General features: G+C 50.5%; 2 protein-coding genes across 3 annotated transcripts in view; one reads left to right on the plus strand and one right to left on the minus strand.

The window, feature by feature from the left end:
• EGFL8 (EGF like domain multiple 8) overlaps window positions 1-11817 on the plus strand; it is a 29681-nt gene extending 17864 nt beyond the window's left edge. Inside the window, exon 8 of one of the 2 annotated variants that reach the window (XM_044419389.1) lies at window positions 11259-11817. In XM_044419389.1, the coding sequence (XP_044275324.1) occupies window positions 11259-11317 (59 nt within the window). In that variant the 3' untranslated portion in view covers window positions 11318-11817. Of the gene's footprint in view, window positions 1-1924; window positions 2452-11258 lie in introns of those variants that run through there. The other variant, XM_044419391.1, reaches the window with a different exon arrangement.
• The window catches only part of AGPAT1 (1-acylglycerol-3-phosphate O-acyltransferase 1), a 34826-nt gene continuing 22219 nt past the window's right edge, over window positions 6659-19265 (minus strand). Inside the window, exons 2-7 of the mRNA XM_044419392.1 lie at window positions 17036-17225; window positions 15174-15307; window positions 14166-14341; window positions 10720-10815; window positions 9403-9475; window positions 6659-7837 (exon numbers count right to left, since the gene is read on the minus strand). Of these exons, the coding sequence (XP_044275327.1) occupies window positions 7695-7837; window positions 9403-9475; window positions 10720-10815; window positions 14166-14341; window positions 15174-15307; window positions 17036-17220 (807 nt within the window). The 5' untranslated portion in view covers window positions 17221-17225 and the 3' untranslated portion in view covers window positions 6659-7694. The remainder of the gene's footprint in view (window positions 7838-9402; window positions 9476-10719; window positions 10816-14165; window positions 14342-15173; window positions 15308-17035; window positions 17226-19265) is intronic.

Here is a 19265-nt window from a genome sequence, read left to right on the forward strand (position 1 = left end):
CATGAGATGTGAACTCAGCTCTAATTAAGGGCTAAACAAAAGGCTCTTAATCTGGCCAGATTGGTGGGGGTAAAAGAGCATGACTTTTGAGCTGGAAATGCAGATTTTTGTCTGGATATGCTGCTAAAAGTGTAGGTTCCACTTCCACATATAACTTGGGGCAGTGTGCTTTGTTAGCTCTATCAGTGAACCTGATCACTGGTGAACCTCTATCAGTGACTCTGACTTCAGAAGGTTGCAGGTTCAATTCACTTCCAGATGAAGGATGGTGAACCTGGTGCCTGGCAGGTGCTGCTTGACTACAACTCCCATCACCTGCTGATGAAGGAATAGAGGGAACTGTAGTACACTCACATGAATTTGTGGCAGAAGCTTTTGCAAACCAGAGCACAATTTATCAAGTAACAAAACATTACCCTCAAGTAGGAGATCTGAAGTAGGCCTCCGTGTTGGGTAGGTGGAACCAAAAGAATATGCAAGGCCACTTGTGACACTTGACTCATGCAATCATGCAAACGTCAAACACACTCACAGGACCGCTGATGGCCTTGACTGCGATTGCTCTTGGCTTTTGTTTTTGCATGGGTTGCAGGCCTTTATCTTGAAACCTGCACCAAGAGGATTTTGCACACTAAAAGGCAGCCCAAAATATTTTAAAGAAAAGAATTTTAGTGCAGTAACATTCACAAGAGAAGAGTAAATTAAGCATATTGTTTAATCCTTCTCTCACACATGTGCACACCAGTCTGACTGAGGTTAACACTTCACATGTCTGATGACGTGAGACTAGTCCATAAGAGCTTCTGCTACAATAGATTTAATTTGTCCTTAGGTGCCACCAGGCTCTTTATCACTGTTCTGCCAAATGTGCAGGGCCGTTTCCTTTGAAATACAGCTGGTGCAGTCAAGGCTCTCTAATCAAGAGAGGCTGGCTTAAAAACAGGTCACACAGGGAGACATGACAGAGATCTACAGCACCGTTCATAGCGAATAAGGAGTTTTTTCTCATCCTTGCCTATTCCTACAAGTAAGTTACCCCATGAAGTTGGCTGGCAGAAGATTCAGGACAGAGGAAAGGAAGCACTTCTTTATGCATCACTTAAATTATGTAATTCATTACCCAGGGATGAGATCTGATTTGCACAGAAAGAAAACTCAGGATACAGGTTGAGTATGGGTTATTGTAGATTGTTGTGACATGCAAATCTGCACTATGGTTTAACTATGAATTGTTAACTGTGAACAACTCAGAATCCACAACCACGGTTAGAATGAAACCTGTCAGAAAACATCCCCCCACAATTCAACAACCACCCATACTCAGTGATGTTACATGCAAACTAGGTGTTGATGTGCACAGCTTTAAGTAGCTCTAAAGGGGGATTAGACAAATCCATGAAGGATACTGACTTGGAAGAGCATGAGGGTTACATGCTACCTCTGGTATCAGAGGCAGGATGCTAAACTACAAATAGATAAGGGCCTTTGGTCTGATTCAGAAGAGTCACTCTTTTGTTCTTAAGCATTTTTTCCTACCATATTGCTAGCAAGAGCAATGGTTGGCATTATCTCTAGCACCTCTAATATTTTTCCATACTACTAGATACAACTTTGCAATGTTTTTGAGAGCTCTGGAACAAGACCCTCATTCGGCTTCTCCCTCTGGAATCCCGCCTTTCATCATCACCACCACCACCTGCTATTGCTTCTTCTCATTTTCCAGTAGAGAGGCAGGACTGCTGGTGGCAGCACCCACCCATGTTGCCTGGGTCTGAGCAAAGGGCAAGCCAATAAGTAGTTGCAATGACGTGGAAGGGGGTTCTTTTCAGTGGGCCTTGCTCTCAGCAACTGCCTCACCATGCCTGTCATTGATGCCAGGGCTGGCTTTAAACCTCATCCTTTCCTTATGCATCTTTGCTCCTAGGTGCTTGTCAGAATGGTAAAAATGGCTTTGGCTATGACATCGCTCGGTGATGCCTGCACCCAGAATATGGAATCCAGCCGGTCTGCTGACTCCTAACTCCATGCTGGTGGCAGCTGCTCTTTGAAACACAAATTAGTAATTTCTCCCTTATTTATACTAGTGGGTAGACACTAGTGCCTTTTTCTTGCCTGTATTTCCTGCTGGAGTGTAATCACTAATTTATATTCCTTTGACAATCTTTCTCCCTCCATTCCCCCATGATTGTTGCTCAGTTTTTGTATCATTGCCTCTGATGAGTTGTGCAAACTGAACCAGTGTCTGTGACACAGCCAAACAGTAACTTCACACCCACAGCTCCCCTTTAACCACCTCCATACCTTTAGTTTGAAAAGCACTCAAAACTATTAACTTTCCACCTTCGAACTTTTTTATCTATTAATTTATGTACCTTTGAATTGTACCCAAAGTTGTTTCCCTGTAACTGAGCGTTTCTTTCTCCCAGCCACACATAAATAACTTATAGAATTTGTCGCTGTTGTTTTCGTGAAATACCAGTAGCCATGCTTAGATGGCTTTTACCAAATTACAGAGAATCCCAACTATGGCAGACCTGGTGCCCTTCAGTCATTTTGAGCAACAATTCCCATGAGCCCTAGTCAGCAAGGCAAATGATCAGACTATAGGTGGTGCATGGTAACCCATCTGGAGGACAGAGACCTATCCCCCGGCTCCTGTGAGGAGCTTTCCAGCGGCTCAGGTAAACTTGTGCCAGATTTCTTTTTTTATTCAAAGTAAGCTGTGTTGCTGGACTGGGAGTACTAGAGAAGGTGGATGTGACACACAATCTGCATTTTCTAACAAGGTCACTTATCAACATTTTGAACAGCTGTTGGTTTGGGAGTGGTGTAATTTGGATGCTTTATAGAATTGGCATAGCTATTGTGATTGTTCACCCAAGATCATTTTTGGAGCCAGATAGAAGGGACTATGCTGATGAAGGGGGCCAAGCTTCCCTTTTAAAGGTACAATAACTGGAAACTGCATATCCATCTTCCAAAGATGCTGGAAGGACAGACAAGGAACATAAATGCTTGTGAGCTTCCTGGCTAGGCTGGACAGAACAGCAGGCAACAAACTTTTAACTTTCTGGATTCACAAAGGCAATTGCTTCTCCCTTAAGTCCTTCAGCTTTTGCAAACTGTTTTTACTTGTTCTAGTTCCCATGACTTACTGCCTCTCCCAATCCTTTTTTCCAGTCCACATTGTAGATTGCAAACCATGGATCGTCAGCAAGAGGCTGTTGGTCAAAATCTGACCTTCAAAATTGCATGACTGAACCCTTGTGGCCAAGGACTTGCCAGCAATCCACTTGGGATGGTGGGAATCAGGAGATTCAATTACTCTCTAGCACCGAATTGATTCCCAAAGCAGTCATTGAAGAAAAAAAGCTGGCAACCCGAAGGGTTGTCATTTCCATGTTCTATATACAGCCTTCCCCAGCCTGCCTTTCCAGAGCTGTAGTTCGACACAGTTGGAAGTGTGCCAGATTGGGAAGGCCTCCTCTGTATGGTACTTTGATCACTGCAGGTTTTAAACAGCCGGTGTGTGAAGCCCAGCAATTAAGAGTGTTGGACTAGGCCAGGGGTCGGCAACCCACGGCTCCAGAGCCGCACGTGGCTCTTGAATCCCTCTGCTGCGGCTCCATCGCTCAAAACATGTGCCAGCACAGCCGCCCGATCTGCGACTGAGGCTCCGAGTTACAAAATACCAATAGGTGATGATGTGGCATCCAGTCAGGAAGGCTGGCTAGCACTAGCAGGTTAAGTAAATTGCTACATTCCTCTGCTATTGTGCAGGGAAAGAGTGGAGCAAGCTTCCTGCAGGCTCTCATGTTACATGAAAAGGTTCTCTTTATCCCAATGTAATCTCCTTCCTCTGAATGATAAAAGCTGCCTTGGGACCTGTCACAATTCACATCACTTGACCTTTTATCTGCTAATCAGTCACTAAACACACCTATATCTGGGACTTCCTCCAGTAGGCCAGCCATGGATAAATTGAAAAGTTTCCGAAGAAAACCAAACGTGGGTAGGTGGGTAGATTCATTTGCTTTTACTGCTGACGAACTTACGGGGTTTGCTGTTTAATGCATGCAGCCCTTTAGCACTGACTTTGACTCTGCAGAAAGCTGTTCTCCTATTCAAAATATATGAAAGGCATCCTACTAGTTTATAATGTAAGATTAAAAATAATTTTTAGTGACTGAACAAGAGCTGCAGCTAAATCATAATGAAGATACACATAGCATCAAGGTAAAAAACGATATATGCAGTGTTATCTTCATTTTAGATGTCAAAAGGGCTTTGCGGCTCCCGGTGTTTTCTTTTGTGTGGGAAACGGGTCCAAATGGCTCTTTGAGTGTTAAAGGTTGCCGACCCCTGGACTAGGCTGTGGAGAGACCCAGGTCTGAATCCCGACTGAAACATCAGCTTGCTGCCTGGCGTTGGGCCAGCCACCAACTAACCTGCATGTTTGTTGTGAAGATTGTGTGAGAGCGCAAGCGCATAAGAGCACCATGCACACCACACTGAGTTCCTTAGAGGAAAACCTGGGGCACATAGTAGTATCTCAGGAGGTCACCCTTTGCAAGGTATCCATCATTATTAAGCAGCAGGTCTAACCTAACTTCTGTGACCAGTGGTTCCTGTAGGCCACTCGCAGCTCATAGGTAATTGCACATGGAAAGCAAAACTGTCTTTAAACAAAACTAATAATCAGTTACTGTTTGTTTTGTTTGTTTTCGATTTATATCCTGCCTTTTTCCTCAAAGGGCTCAAGGCAGCTTACATCATTCTCCTCCTCCACCTTATCCCCACAACAACAACCCTGTGAAGTAGGTTGGGCTGAGAGTCTGTGACTGGCCCAAAGTCACCCAGTTGGCTCCATGGCTGAGCGGGGACTAGAACCCAGATCGCCTGAGTCCCAGTCCCAGGCTCTTAACCACTCCACCACACTGGCTCCTGTTCCTTTTCCACAACTGCTGCAGGTGGTAGGAGCTTTTTTGTGAAAACAGAATTAAAATTTGTTCTCACATCAAAAGGTCCCACAACCAGCCAACAAAACAATGCACAGTTGAGTAATGGAATCTACTTCCACAGGGACTGTGGTGATGGCCAACTGGGAAGCTTTAAAGGGGGACTGGAAAATTCATGGCGGACAGGGCCACCAATGGCTATTAGCCCTGACAGCTGTGTGCTGACTCTATCAGAGTCACTATGCCTAGGTACACCTGTTGCTGGGGAACACGGGCAAGAGGGTGCTGCTGTACTCCTGTTCCTGCTTGTGGGCTTCCCTCTGGGGTAGCTGTTCAGCCAGTGTGGGAACAGAATAGTGGAACAGGAGGACCCTGGACAGATCCAGCGAGCCCTTGCGTTCTTAACAAAGATGTACAACTCTGTATCGCTTGATCTCTCACAACACTAAACTTCACCTACCAGGAACAGCAGCCTCGGGGCAACTGGTTTCCAAATGCTGCTGCTGGAAGAGTCCCTCAATTCTGCCAACTTCAGAAGCAGAGTCACACGAAGGCTGACCTCTAGCTCAACTTCCAGCACCACCCCAGCTTCCCAAACCACCCGTAAAGAGGTACCAGAGGGGGAGGAAGTGACAGACCCCACAGCACCATCCCTTTCTGCTGCGGAGATGGAGGAAGAGGCAGGGGACTTTCTTCGAGGGTCTTTATTAAAAGCAGGAAGGTATTAGGAACACAGATGTGGTGATGCCCCCTTCACTCATCATCTCCCCCTGCCCACATCAATGCTCTCCCCTTTCCCCCAAGGAAGAGCAACTGGTGGGAGGACATGCAAACAGGTCTCCAACCAGACAGACAGAAATATCAAGGGGAACTCCCCAAAAGGCAGGAGAGGGAAGGCAGCTTCCCTCCCTCCTGCCACCATAGGGAGTATTTGGCAAAACCACAACGCTCTCCATCCCATGAATAAGCACAGCCCTGTCCCCAAAACCACCTTCCCAAGTACTCCCGCCTCCCCATAACGGGCAGATGTTTCCTCTCCTTCCTCCCACAGCCAGTTGTCACCCCCCCTTCAATCCCCATAGCCCCCCCCCATTCAGTACCTGCAGACTCTGGCTCTGCCCACGCCAGCAGGCAGGCGGGCTTCCGTGGGCATTACCTACATCGAGTATTTGCTGCCTCTTTTGCTCCATCACTTAAACAAAAACAAGAGGCAAGTTGGGCAGCCCAAGCCCACCGTTTTCATGTTACTAATGTGTGTCCCTAATGCACCCACCTAAATTTGGCCCAATGATTCCCCCGCAACCCAGACACTGCTTGCCCTTCTCCAACTCTTTCCTCCTAGCATCACTGAAATACTTCTGCCTTCCTGCCCTCTGCCTGTTGTTCACTGCCCAAAAGGAAGCGCCGGATCCCTGGTGCTTCCTTCTGGACAGAGAACAACAGGCAGGGATTCCAGCACCCTCTTGCCCTCGCTTGGGTCAGGCAAGAGGTTTTGCTACACTGACCCAACTCATGTTTGCCTTGGAATAAGGCACCTTTTCTTGCCTCTCCCTTCTGAGGGTTCTGGGTTTGTATTTCACCCAGAGAGCGTGCAAGAGAGAACACCCTCTCCCCTCCCCTCCCCCAGATTCACAGTTTCATTCCCCCATTCCTTCACACGCCCAACAGGCCAAGGCTTACCCCCCACCCCCAGCCAACAATGTTCAGTTGGGGAAGTCCACATGATCTTGCCCCGCAATGCCCAAGATAGTTGCTCTTTTGTTCCCTTCTTGCCACCAGGCGAAGGAACAGAGCCAAGATATACCCACATTCTCTCAGCTTGCCTCCCAGTCTCTGCCGTGCCCTTTCACAGAGAGAGGCATGTTGGTCCATGATTTCAGAGCCAGTCCGTCCGTCCACCTAAGCAAGGCCTTGGAGCACAGCGCTGGACCCCCACCCCCTTCAGAGCTGCAGGGGCGTCGGTCCGTGGCTTGCTCCTTTGCAAGGGGGTCCTTCTGACCCTGTTCCCACTGCAGTCAATGGCGAGCCGCTCCAGCAGCAGCAGCGGCGGCACCACTTCCTCCGCACCCCTGGAACATGCGCTTGGGTGAGAGGCGAGGGCTGCCCCGCCGCGCCATTGCTCCATTACACAGCCTGAAGTTCACGGCAGCTCCCCTGCTCCTTCTCATCCTCTGCAAGAGGCTGGGATGGATCTGGTCCGCAGGTTCCTCGGCTGGATCCGAGGAGGGGTTCAGTTTATAAGATCCCTGTGGACTGGCCCATAGTATGCTCCCGGAATGGGGACTGGAATGGTTGAGTCCAAGAAGCTCAGGTGGAACTGGTCACGTCAACAAAACAGAAGAAGGGAAGGAGGGGACTTGGAAAGACGGTACCACATAGTTGAGTGTGGGGCGGGAAGGGAAGGAGAGGAGGGGAGAGGAGGCTGGAGTTCTGGTCCAAAGCTGAGGGTGGCAATGGGCGTGGCTGGGACCACCTCGCTCAGATGCTCCTGGGGGGCTCGGCCGAGCTCAGCCCCACCCGCCGGCTGCCACCCAGTCGCCCCCTTGCTCGGCTGTGGGGTGGCCGCTCCCGCCACTGCCTGGGCCGCGCCTGGGCCTGACTTCACTGTTGGGACAAGGGCTGCCCTCTCCTGCCCTGGCTCCGTCTCAGTGGCTCTCGTGGGCATCCGCTGCTCCCAGTCCCACCCTGTGCAGCTCTCTAGGGCTGGAAGTTGGGGGAAAGAAGTATTGTGGGGGGTCACTGTGGGGCACCCAGCTCCACCGAGAGCCCCTCGAAGGCAATGAGCATGGCCTGGCGCACGCGATCTGTCAGGGCCGGCACGTCTTCGGCACCCAGCCCCTTCGTGGACATGGCAGGCAGGATCTGGACGGTGCAGCGCCCTGCATCAAAAGGGAAGGCAAACAGAGCGGGGGTGGGCAAGAGCGTTCTCAGATTAAAAGGCAAGCGGGAGAGGGAGAGGGAGAGGGAGAGGGGGGGAGAGAGAGAGAGAGAGAGAGACCGACCAACCATTAAGGGCAGGGGCTGTGTAAAGGCAGGGCAGAAGGGCACACCCGCCAGTTCCACACCTGACGGCTGCCACCACCACTCAAACAGGGGAAAGCGAATTAAATCAGTGGTGCTAAAATGCAGCCTGGATGTGGCCCCCAGCAAATTCCAGGAGCACAGTTTGCAAAGCGACCCACCCACGAACTAGAGCAGCTCCTTTCTGCACCTCCTGTTTTCTACTGCTTGACATCTTGCCACCACAAAGATACTGCATTTATCACAGTGATATCCCACATTCCTTGAAATACCCAGAGCAGTGAACCTGGTTCTCCCCTTCTTCCAGTTCTAGGCTTGAAATTGGGCTGAGAAATCGTGACCGGCTGAAGATCAGCCACTAAGGTTCATAGGAGAGGAAGGATTTGAGCTCAAGACTCCAGGACCCTCACCCTTATACAGCATCTTGGGCCAGCTGTCCTTTGGGAGGGCCCTCTTGGGCTCTCCAACCCAGTTCAGGTGTCTCATGGTGCCTTCCTTCTCCCCTTCCTTCCCTGGTTAACAAAGGCTGGGCCTCTTGCTGGGGTCTCCAGTGTGTCACCACCCAGCTCCAGGGTGCCCACAGACCCCCTTTCCTCAGCACCCACCAGACTTTCTGCTCCTGCTGATTCTTATGGTATTTCTTAAGATATTAAAAAGAAAACAAAGAAAGAAAACGGAGGCTGCCATGCTGCAAAGCAAAGGGCTGCCCTCCAGCACCGTCTTTATTTGAAGGCAACAGCGGTTTTGTGTTCTGGCAGGCAGCCTCACTCTACGCTGTGTGTGGGTTCCTGCGTAAGTTGCTTTTCCTGGCCTCCAGCAGCTCTGGCGCTGGCCCACAGCAGTGTCCTGCCACTGGGAGAGCTTGTCCCCACCCTTTCGTTCCCCGCCCCCTGCCACCGCCGTTGATGTGAGTTGCAATGGCTCTTGAATCCAAGAGGGCCAGTCAGGCTGGAGAAGCAGGTGGAAGCGCCATGCTTGCTGGGAGCCCTGGGCGGGCAGGTCCACAGGCTGGAGGCCACTTCAGGCTGCTCGGGGTTTTTGGAAGCCCTCTTCTTCATGACAACCCAAGAAAGGGACAGACTGCTCTCACTAGAGAGGCCTGAACTGACTGCACGCAGAGGGCTTTTCACAGTAGGCTGAGGGCCCCCATTTCCCCTCTGCTGCTGTAACTATTTGCTCTGCAAACACAGAAAGCTGCAATATGCTGATCCAGACCAAGGGCGCCCCTAGGCCAGTGCTGTCAGCAGAGCACCTTGCTTCCCGGCAGGAGGGACACTCTTTTTCCCAACCCTACAGGTAGATGCCAGCGATCGAACCTGAGCGCTTCTGAACGCAGCACTGATGCTGCTCCGCCGCAGTGGCTGACTGCACCACCCCCTCCTTAGCCATCCCAGAGGGGTGGGGGCACCAAAACTGGACTGACCTGTGGTGAAGCGTCTTTCCTTCTTACTGTAGAAATCCCGATACGATGAGATCACGACCGGGATGATAGGAACCTGGAGAGGCAGAAAAACAGAGAGGGAGAGACAAAGAGAAAACTAAACCCAGGGAAGTGCAAGCTGCTAAGCAGCCCCCAACCAAATACACACGCCTTTAGCATTCCAGCTGAGAGCAGCGAGCCGCACGAAGGGGCTCTAGCTCCATCTGAGGAACTGCAGTTCAGTGGCAGAGCCCCAGCTCTGCATGCAGAAGGTCTCCCGCCGATGTCCCGGCATCTCCAGGTCGGCCAGGAAAGCCTCCTGCAGAGCCGATGCCACTGTGCCGAGCCCACTGGGCCAGATGGAGGTCCAAGCTGCTCCTGATATTCCTGAAGAAATGTTCCAGTTCAAGGCTCCAGCCAGTCTGGAACAAGAACTTTGGAGGCTTGGCTTGGCAGGGAAAAGTACAACTTAAAAACAAACAAACAAACAAACCTCTCCCCAAGGTATGTGTTTTGTGTGCCCTTTTTCCAATGCATTTTTTAATTTTGATTATCACAAGTTAATTAAGTAATGGATATATTCCAAACTTCTCTGTGCCAGCTGCCCAACTGATAAGCATGTTTTACTTTCCAATTCTTTGCTATCATTAATCTTGCAGCTGTTAATAAATTTGTGATTCACTCCTTAGTCTTCAGTCTCCACTGTTCTTTATTTCTGAGCATTTCTGCAAGGCATGCAGGCTTTAGACATACACATTTTCGTGTGCCTATTTTGTGAACTGCATCACAAAGTTCAGATTTCAATGTCAATCTGTGTTCTGATCCATCTTTCTGTTCAGCGAGTGTGAATTCAGTAACTCCACCATGAAGTGCAACCTTCTCATTTTTCACCCCTTGCTACTCACAGACATTAACTTGGAGCACAGAACAGCCAGCACTTCATGCAGAGAAAACCCTTTTCCTTTGAGCACAGGTGTGAAACTTGCAGCCCCAGGAGCACAGCCTCTCGCCACTGCCAACATGCAAGGCAGCAAAACATAAATAAAACATCAATTTCCGCTGAAAATGGGTGACAAACTCCTGTGGAAGGCTCGAACTGCCTCATGTCATTTCTGTTTGGTGAAGTTTGGCTACTGAAGCATTGTGTACTCGTATTGCACCCAAAATTGGAGGCCAGTTGGTGGAGGCAGGTGGCTGTCAATATTAGCATGGAGTGCAGCCCATGGAGGAAGTCCACGGGGAGAGCTTAGCTGGCCTCCAAACCTCCTGGGGTGGCCCACCTCTGCCTTAGAAGCACAGAGAGGGCAAGAAAGCTCTTACCTTGGCTTGCACAGCCAAATGGAAGGCACCCCGTTTGAAGGGTAGCATGGAGCCATTGTGATTCCTGGTGCCCTCTGGAAACACCCAGACCCGAACCTGCAAAGGGGTGCAAAGGAAAGGAAGAATTAACTCCTTGCCTGAGGAAATCTAGGAGCTGCACTCATTCCATTGGCGCATTCTCCCTCCCTCCCTCCCTCCCTCCCTTAAAAAGCTTTTTCCAATGGTGGTTAGAGACTAGTGCCGAGCCCATCAAGCAAACCTCTCCCAAGGACTTGCTTCAGCCCCTTAGGAGGTCCCCCTGCCCAACCTCAAAGCCCTGCAGATGTCTCAGCTCCCTGTACTGGAAGCCTCTGCTCAGGGAGTGAGAATGTGCGATGCAGGTCGCTCAGTGGCAAAGGAGGGATGCTCACAATGTTACAGATTAAGTGCACCCTTAAGAAATGGGGGGGGGGGTTTGCAAGAATTTAAAGAACGCACTCGAACCACAAAAGTTAAGAGGAAAACGGATCCTGACCTGTCTTTACTTCTTGTATTTGCAGGTGAAAATATGCCTGTCCCGCATAAAGAAGCAATTCTGCTTATGACAGCAATGGGCTGACACACAGAATTAGGGGGAAAGAGATACCAGAGACAAATGGGCCAAAGACAAGACTGGTGAACTTTTGCTTTGGGAGAACATTCTTACAGCTAAATTAAAGTGTCCAAGAAGATAAAAGGAAACTGTCTCATTTGCTGCCATACAGTTTTGCCTCGTAAGTTACGTACAGCAGAGTGAGGAGGAAAGGCGGCAGCCGGCAACTCATGGGAAAAGATGGGTGGATACCTTTAATTTTCACAATGTGTGAGCTACTGACTTAACTGAATGAAATGCAGGACTATTAACATTTTTGCATATGACCTAATGATGCTATAAGAACTCACTGTTACTCAAATGGGTCTTGATGTCTTTGTATTTATGAATTCATTTAATTTACTTGTGGAGTTTATTTTGCCAAAAAAAAAAAAGGCTGGGCATTCTGCATGCATTCAGGGCACTCCTAGCTTCCAGTTCAGAGGGGGAGTGGGATAGCTACTCTCTGTGCCCCTCCTTGCCACTTGTTCCCCCCGCAAACTTGCTGACCATCTACGTAATGTTTTCCTCTTCCTTCCCCATCCCCTTTTCCTTGTGCATCGTGTCCTTTTAGGTTTGTTGGCCTGTCAGCAGAGGCTGTCTTTCTGCTGGCTCACTGGAAGCTGTGCCAGGAGCCTTTTCTGGCTGAGGAACAGGATAAAATACTTGAAGTAAGATGATGAACTGGTTGGTGTGTGGGCTGCACCACCCAGTGCCATTTCACGCACGGCAACACCCCTTCCCTGGCTTGTGCACCTCGAGGGGGAGACCATCAGGGCAACAGCGCAAGGCCAGCCGCTGCGTGCAAAACGGACCCGGTGCTCTGCCTGACTCCTCGGCCATCCACACGGCGATGTGTCCACTGCTGCAGCAGCAGCAGCAGCAGCGCAGACGCCGCGCCCCAGCTCGTGCCCCACGGTGCTGGCTTGGGGGCGTCAGGCCCAGCTCAAAGGCACTTGCCATGATCTTGCACAGCGCCAGGCAGGGACAGAAATGAAGATGCCACGATGACTGCTGGGTGGTGTCTGAGATGAAACGGAGGCTTCCCTTGCACAAAGGATACGGGATGAATCCAGGATGCCAGCTGGGAGCCGAATCCTGTCCTCCAGCAGACGCAGAGTTCTGCCTCCCCTTCCCACATGGCCAGTCCCTATCTGAGCTACAAATACCATTCCGTTATCATGTGGGAATGGGAGTGTCCCAAACACAGGAATGAGCCAACTCACACACTGTGAAAAGTTTAACTACATCACCCACGGGAGCAGGTAGTACAGACCTTACTCAAACTCGCACGATTCCTGTCTTGTTGGCCCCCTACCAACTCGACAAGGCATGAGCAGGGAGAAAGCGGTGGGTGTGGAAAGCGTCCTCCCTGCCATCCCTGCAGTGCCTGTGCTTTGTTCTGCAGAGAGACCTTGGGGGAGACGCGCTTTGCTACCACTCATCTTCCCTCGCCCGCGGCCAGGGAAACTGTACCAATAAATTGGCACTGGCTTCTGGCTGGGCTTAAAATCTCAAGAGCAAGGCACAAGTTCCAAAGGCTCTTGTAATATTTTTCATTTTAGTGCACTGAGTTTAGTACAGTGGTCCCTCGGCTCACAAACGCCTCAGTTCATGACCAAATCGGGTCGCAAACAGAAATTTCAGAAAAAAATTGCCTCAGGTCGTGAACCCCGCATCAGGTGACGACCGCAATCACGCCCATCTTCCCCGCACGAGTGCGACTGCAATCACAGGGTGGGGGGGGAGATGGCCACGGTCGTGCTCAGGGGCGGGGGGATTGCACTCGTGTTCCCTGCCCAAGCGCGCCCGCGCCCGCCTATGGCCGCAATCATGGTCACACTTGGGCAGGGAACATGGGCCTGATCGCAGTCATGCTGGGGGCGGGGGGGGGGGAGATGGTCACGATCTTTGTTGTTCTTTGTCACTTTGCTTCAAATTTTTGTGATAAAAAAAAGTTACAGAATGAATTAACCTTATTTACATTGAACTTTATGGGGAAATTTGACTTGGCTAACAACCAGTTTGAGTCACGACCAGAGTCCTGGAACAGATTAGGTTTGTGAGCCAAGGTGCCACTGTATATTTCACTATGTTGTACTCCATCCTGGTTCCTAGGGCTGGGGATGATGTTGCTGTCAGCCCTAGCTGCCTGGTCAATGATGGGAGTTGTAGTCCAACATCTGGCACCTCAGTTAGTAGCCAAGCCATTGCACAGGCAGCTATGCAATTTTTGATGCGGCACTTACAGAGGCAGGGGGTGTTAGGTGGCCACAGAATGAAACTCTGCCCCACTAACAGTCTGTACTTTACAGCTTCTGATACACTGGAGTAAAATAACACAGAACCTGTTTATTGACCAAGGAAGGGAGGAAGAGAAAGACAGGCAAACTGACCCATTCTGAGCAAGGGCAATTTTGCCCTTTAAACTCGCTTAAGTCACAACAGCATAAAATGGAGTTTGCTTCTGCTGCCCTGATGCTAAACATGCTGGGTTGAGAATAAGCACCACTTTGCTATAGAAAGAGACTTGACATATTAAAGTAAAAGTAACAAGAATTAGTATTTTTAACCATGCTCAAGCCTGATTGTCTGCCTCCTTGAATACAGCAGGTTTTTTTTAACAACAGGAGGAAGTACTTGTGGCAACCCACCACCAGCCCATGCCCTGCCACTTGCTGGGTGGTCCATCTGGGGCCGCTGGGACCAGGAGACCCTGGAGTCAGGCCCCCAGGCCAGCCCTGGTGGCATTACGGGCTCCATCATCCACTCCTCTCTCCCGCTACCCACTTCCAGCCCTTCCAGGATTCCCACCCACCACCCCAGCAGGACTCACATCTTTGCTCAGCATGGTCTGGGCAGCCTCCGACATGACACTGATGGCATCATCCGTTTTCTTGCGGTTGATAAAGATGATGCCCCCCAACCAGCAGGCCAGCCCCACGGTGCCCATGTACATCAGCTCTTTCTTGGCAATTGGCACACACCGGCCCGGCAACACCTCCATCAACCCTGCGGAGGGAAAGGAAAACAGAGGTTGGCGGGAGCATCGGGGTGTCTGTCAGAACAGGATGGGACTCAAATCAGTGGCAGAAGCTCCAGAGATGTGGAAGCCTTGGGGAAAAAGCAAACAGGAAAGTTTGGGTGGAGTGAAAGTGAATCAGAGGAAACAAAATGGGGCAGGAAATCAGAGGGGAAAAAATGGGGGGGGCATCAGAGAAAAAATGAGGGGACGAGAGAGACAATGGGAGGTTCCCCAGGTATTTTTGGAAAAATTGGGGGGAAATTTCTCTCGATATTTTCCAGTTGTGCCCGTTGTGTCCTCGGCACTGAGAAGGACCCCTCTCTGCCTGAGACTGTCTGTTGGAGGAGACCACAGCAGGATCGATGAGCAAAATGGATACCTAAGCCCAAGTGCCAGAAGGTGATGCCAACATAAACGCAAAAGAGAAACATGTACATAAAGGCACCATGACCAAACTTCTCTGTAGCTACATGTAGAAAATCCGTGATCCAAGGTCCAATCCCCAGCACTGTCTCCAGGTAAATAAAAGGATCAGGTTGCGGGTGGTTAGGAAGAATATTCTTGCTCAAAAAGTTGGGTAGACACCGCTAGTCAGGAGTAGAAGACAACAAAACAGGGCTAGATGGAAAAATAGTTGGACCTAGAATATGGCCCCGCCTTCCATTCCTACCCATGTGCCTGGACATCTACCCTCCTCAAGCAGATGTTTCCAGAAGTGTTTGGACTACAACTTCCAGGAGGCTCAGGGATGCCAGCCAATGGACGAAAGCCAGTATTCTGCCCACCCTCCGGCCTCCCAGCCCCTTCCTCCAGTCATACCGAGTAAGTCAAGGGAGCTCTGGTGGTTGGATACAATCACGTAAGGCTCCTTGATGTTGAAGTTCTCTATCCCCCGCACCTCAATCTTTATACCGTAGAGATATTTCACATGCAGCATCATGAAACGAATTATCCTAGAGAGATTGAAGAAGGGGGTGGGGGAGAATGGAGGAATGTGATTAGCCTCGGACTTCTACGCCTCGTCAAACTGCAGCCACTGAAGAGTCACAAGCACTGCCTGCCCATGTGCTGTAAGCAGCCACGTTTGAGGCACCAGGATGTCTGGAGCGCCAGGGCTCCCCCTAGTGGCACACAGTAAAGTTTTCATGTCCAGAAAGGAGCACTGTTTAATTCTAGAACTGCCTCCTAAAAGCATGCCTGACACTTTTCAAGGAGGGGGAAGACTCACAATTCACTGTTGCTGTGGCTCTCTCTTTTTTCTTTTTTACATTAAAAATATCTTTATTAAATCTATTAAAAACAAAAACAAAGAATTCCTAACATACTTTTATTGTTAACTATTTTTGTGTGAGGAGGATTTTTTTTAAACAAAACTATACAATAACAAAGACAGCGCATTCTTCCACTGGTTACATGATTGATCACTTGCACTCTCAGGCAGTCCCACTCCCCTTCCAGAACCGCCAGAAACTTCTCTAGACCAATCATGTAACTGATAATCAAATTTTGCTTCCCAGTTCTTTGCTACCATTAAGGCTCTCCCTTTTTTCAAAACACATCCCAAATTTCTTTCAACCACTACTATTGTGGTTCTGGTGTCCACGCTACTTCTCCAGAAAGAAAACAAAACAAAGCACCCAAAACCCAAAGCAGCCCCTTCCCTCCTTGTTTGTGGGCTCCCCGTGGACAGCCTGTTGGCCACTGTGTGAGCAGGACACGGGGCCAGGCAGACCCGTGAGCCAGTCCACGTGGCTCACACAAAGGCCAACCAGCTGCCTGTAAGATGCCCACAGGCAGAACACGAGTGCAATGGCACCCCCATAGGCCGCTACTGGGTTTGAGGGGTGCTGCCACTAATAACGGTGGCAATACACAGACATCAGGGTCTTCAGGCCCCGACAGCCTTTGCCAGGAATTTATCTAATCCCCCCTTAAAGCTGTCTAAGCTGTTGGCCATCATCACACTTTGTGGAACCGGGTTTTGCACAGGGCAAAAGCCACAGAACGCTCTGGCTGCCACCTCCTCACCCAAGTGGTACAACTCTGAATACCTTTTTGTCTAGTTGCCTTTTAAAGCCATCCAAATTGGTGGTCATCTTGATTTACTGAGGTAGCAGATTTCACAGTTCGATTAAGTGCTGCATGAAGAAGTCTTTCTTTTTATCAGTCCTGAATTTCTCATAATTCAACTTCATTGGAGGACTATTATTATTAGAGAGGGAGACGAACTTGACTTTTTAAAGTCACACAACACCTGATGAGACAGAGCTGTCCCTCTCCTCTCCCGAAAGCCTCCTGAGCAGGGAGGAAGGTGCAAAAAGGAGCCGGTCATTGAGAAACAGAGAGAAAAAGTGAAAGAGGATGACCAGTTGCTGGTGGGGGAAGGAAGGGGTAAGCAAGAAAGGGAAAGGGCACCCAAAGTATGAGGACCGGTGGCCAAGCCCACTCGTGGCTCTGACCTCACGCACCCCAGCAGACATCCCGCTAGACCAACCCCAAGCGAATGTGGCCCTCGGAAGAAGACAGGATCCCCACCCCTGCTGCCTGCATGGGCAACACGGAAAAGCATCCATCGGCCCGCAGCCCGGCCCCAGCTCAAGCGCACACACTGCTGTGCACAAATCGCAAAGCTGCATGCGCCCAAGGGGCGCGGCCCAGCCCACGGGCGCCCACTTACTTACTTCATGTTTTCCACATTGCGTCCCCGCACAGCGCAGACAGGGATGACAAGGATGGCCAGGAAGAGGATGTAGCCGTTGTAGAAAGCCATCTTGCAGAAGTATTTGAAGGTGGCACTCCATTCATACAGAAGCGGGACCACCACGAGGAACAGGATGAGGAGCCACTGCCCCAGCGAGATCTCCATGGTCCCTGTGGTCGGGGAGCAGAGCGAGAAGGGAGGCGTGCGATCGCAAAATGTCCCCTTTCTTGGCCTAAGAACCATGCAAACCCTTTTGCCCATCCTCTGCATTGGTGCAGGAAGTTCAGAGCTAGAGTTACCCACAGCAGGTCGCTGGGCAGCCTCTACTGGAATTACTTCTAGGTAACCAGTTCCCCTGTCAAGCCACCCTTCCCATCAAGGCAGTTCTAATCTCCCACTGAGTTCTTCCCTGTGGTTTAAGAATAAAAGGAAAACTCTACTGGATCAGACAAGGATCCATCTAGCCCAGCTTTCTATTCACTCTATCCATTGCCATCTAGATGCCACAGGAAACCCACAAGCAGGACAGGAGTGCAAGGGCACCCTCCCACCCATGTTCCCCAGCAATGGGTGGACTTAGGCACACCTTCTCTGATACTGCAGGCAGCATATAAACATGGGGGCTAGTGGTCATTGATAGTCTTCTCTAGGAATTTTCTCCCTTTTTAAACCAGTCCAAACTGGAGGCCATCACTGTATCATCTGGAAATAAATGCCACAGCTTAATTCGGCACTGTGTGAAGAACTCCTTCCTTTCCTCTGACTTGAATTTCCCACCAATCCACTGCATGGGCTGACCCCTCTGGGTGCGGGAATTATGAGAGCAAAAAGGAAATGTCTTCTCATCCACTCTGTACACATCAGGCATAACTCTGTACTCCTCTCTCACGTCTCTCCCTACTTGACTTCTTCCTAAACTAAACAATCCCAGCTACTGTAATCATTCCTCATGGGGGGGGGTTGCTCCTGCCCCTTGACCATTTCAGTTGCCCTTTCCTGCATTTTTCCCAGTTCTACAATTTCCTTATTTAAGTGCCATGATGAGAACGGCACACATGTTCCCAGTATGGCTGTACTGCGAACTCCTGTAAGGGCAGACTGATATTGGCAGTATTCTCAGAGGTGGCAGGGGAAGATGCTGCCCTGTCACCGTCACTGAGGTAAAAGGCAGCTGCACTTCAGCCAGCTTCCCTGTAAAGAGCGGGAGGGGAGCTTCTGCCTCGCTTGGCAAATGGCTTGGGCCAGCCCGGCCATTGTGCCCAAGGCCCCAACCCTGCCAGGATAAGTGCTTTACTTACAAGGAGCTTCCCACTTTACTTCTCAGCTTGGTCTTACCATTGCTGGGAAAGTACCCCATGGGAATAGGGGCTTGGTTAGCCACAGCTCTACCGGGGGATCTGAACTGGGCACATCCACCTCCTAACATGAGGGTGCCAAACCTCAGGCCCACAAGCCAGATACCACCCGCTCAGCATTCCCCAGATGGCTACATCCTGTTCAAATGACCCTGCCATATCCTCAAATCACCAATCATCTGGTCTCTTTGTGGAGTTTCTGCCCACCTTTTCTAAGGTGGAAATCGTCTCCGAAGGTTGAGTTATGGGTTGATGTTTCGGCCCTGCCCACCACTGGAAGGTGGTCCAAAGGCGTCCCTGATGTGGGACACAGCCCTCCAGCTGAAAGAGGTTCTGCACCGGCATATCTACATACCCCCTTGCACATCAGGTGCGGTGCGCACTGGCACCGCCCGATGGCACTGGTCGCTCACGCCAGGTCACAGGAGGTGGCACTCCTGCTGATAGGCTGGCCCCAAGCGATGGAGGGCTTTACAGGCCTGGACCGCAGCTGTCCATGGCTGGCCGGCTGTCGATCATCAGCCTTCCCTCTCTGGGGAGAACCCAAGGCCTGTCTGGCTAAGCATGCAGGGCGGTCTGTGCAGCTTTGCACAGCGCCTCCTCCTACTGCAAGCAGCCCATGCAGGTCCAGTGGTGCAATCCTCTGTCGTCAACTTGGTTCCAGGAAGGCTTCTCCAGTAAGTTCAGTGGGCATCAGCAGCAGCACACGAGGAAGAACTGGGGCTACATTTACACCCCGCCTCATCCTCTAAGGCACACATACACAACCCTCCTCTCCATTTTATCCTTGCAACTCTGTGAGGCAGGCTAGACTGAGAGCCAGCGACTGGCCCAAAGCCAGGGGAACTGATTCCA

This window comes from Varanus komodoensis, unplaced genomic scaffold, assembly GCF_004798865.1.
Source record: "Varanus komodoensis strain SLA01 unplaced genomic scaffold, ASM479886v1 scaffold102, whole genome shotgun sequence".
Lineage (NCBI taxonomy): Eukaryota > Metazoa > Chordata > Lepidosauria > Squamata > Varanidae > Varanus > Varanus komodoensis.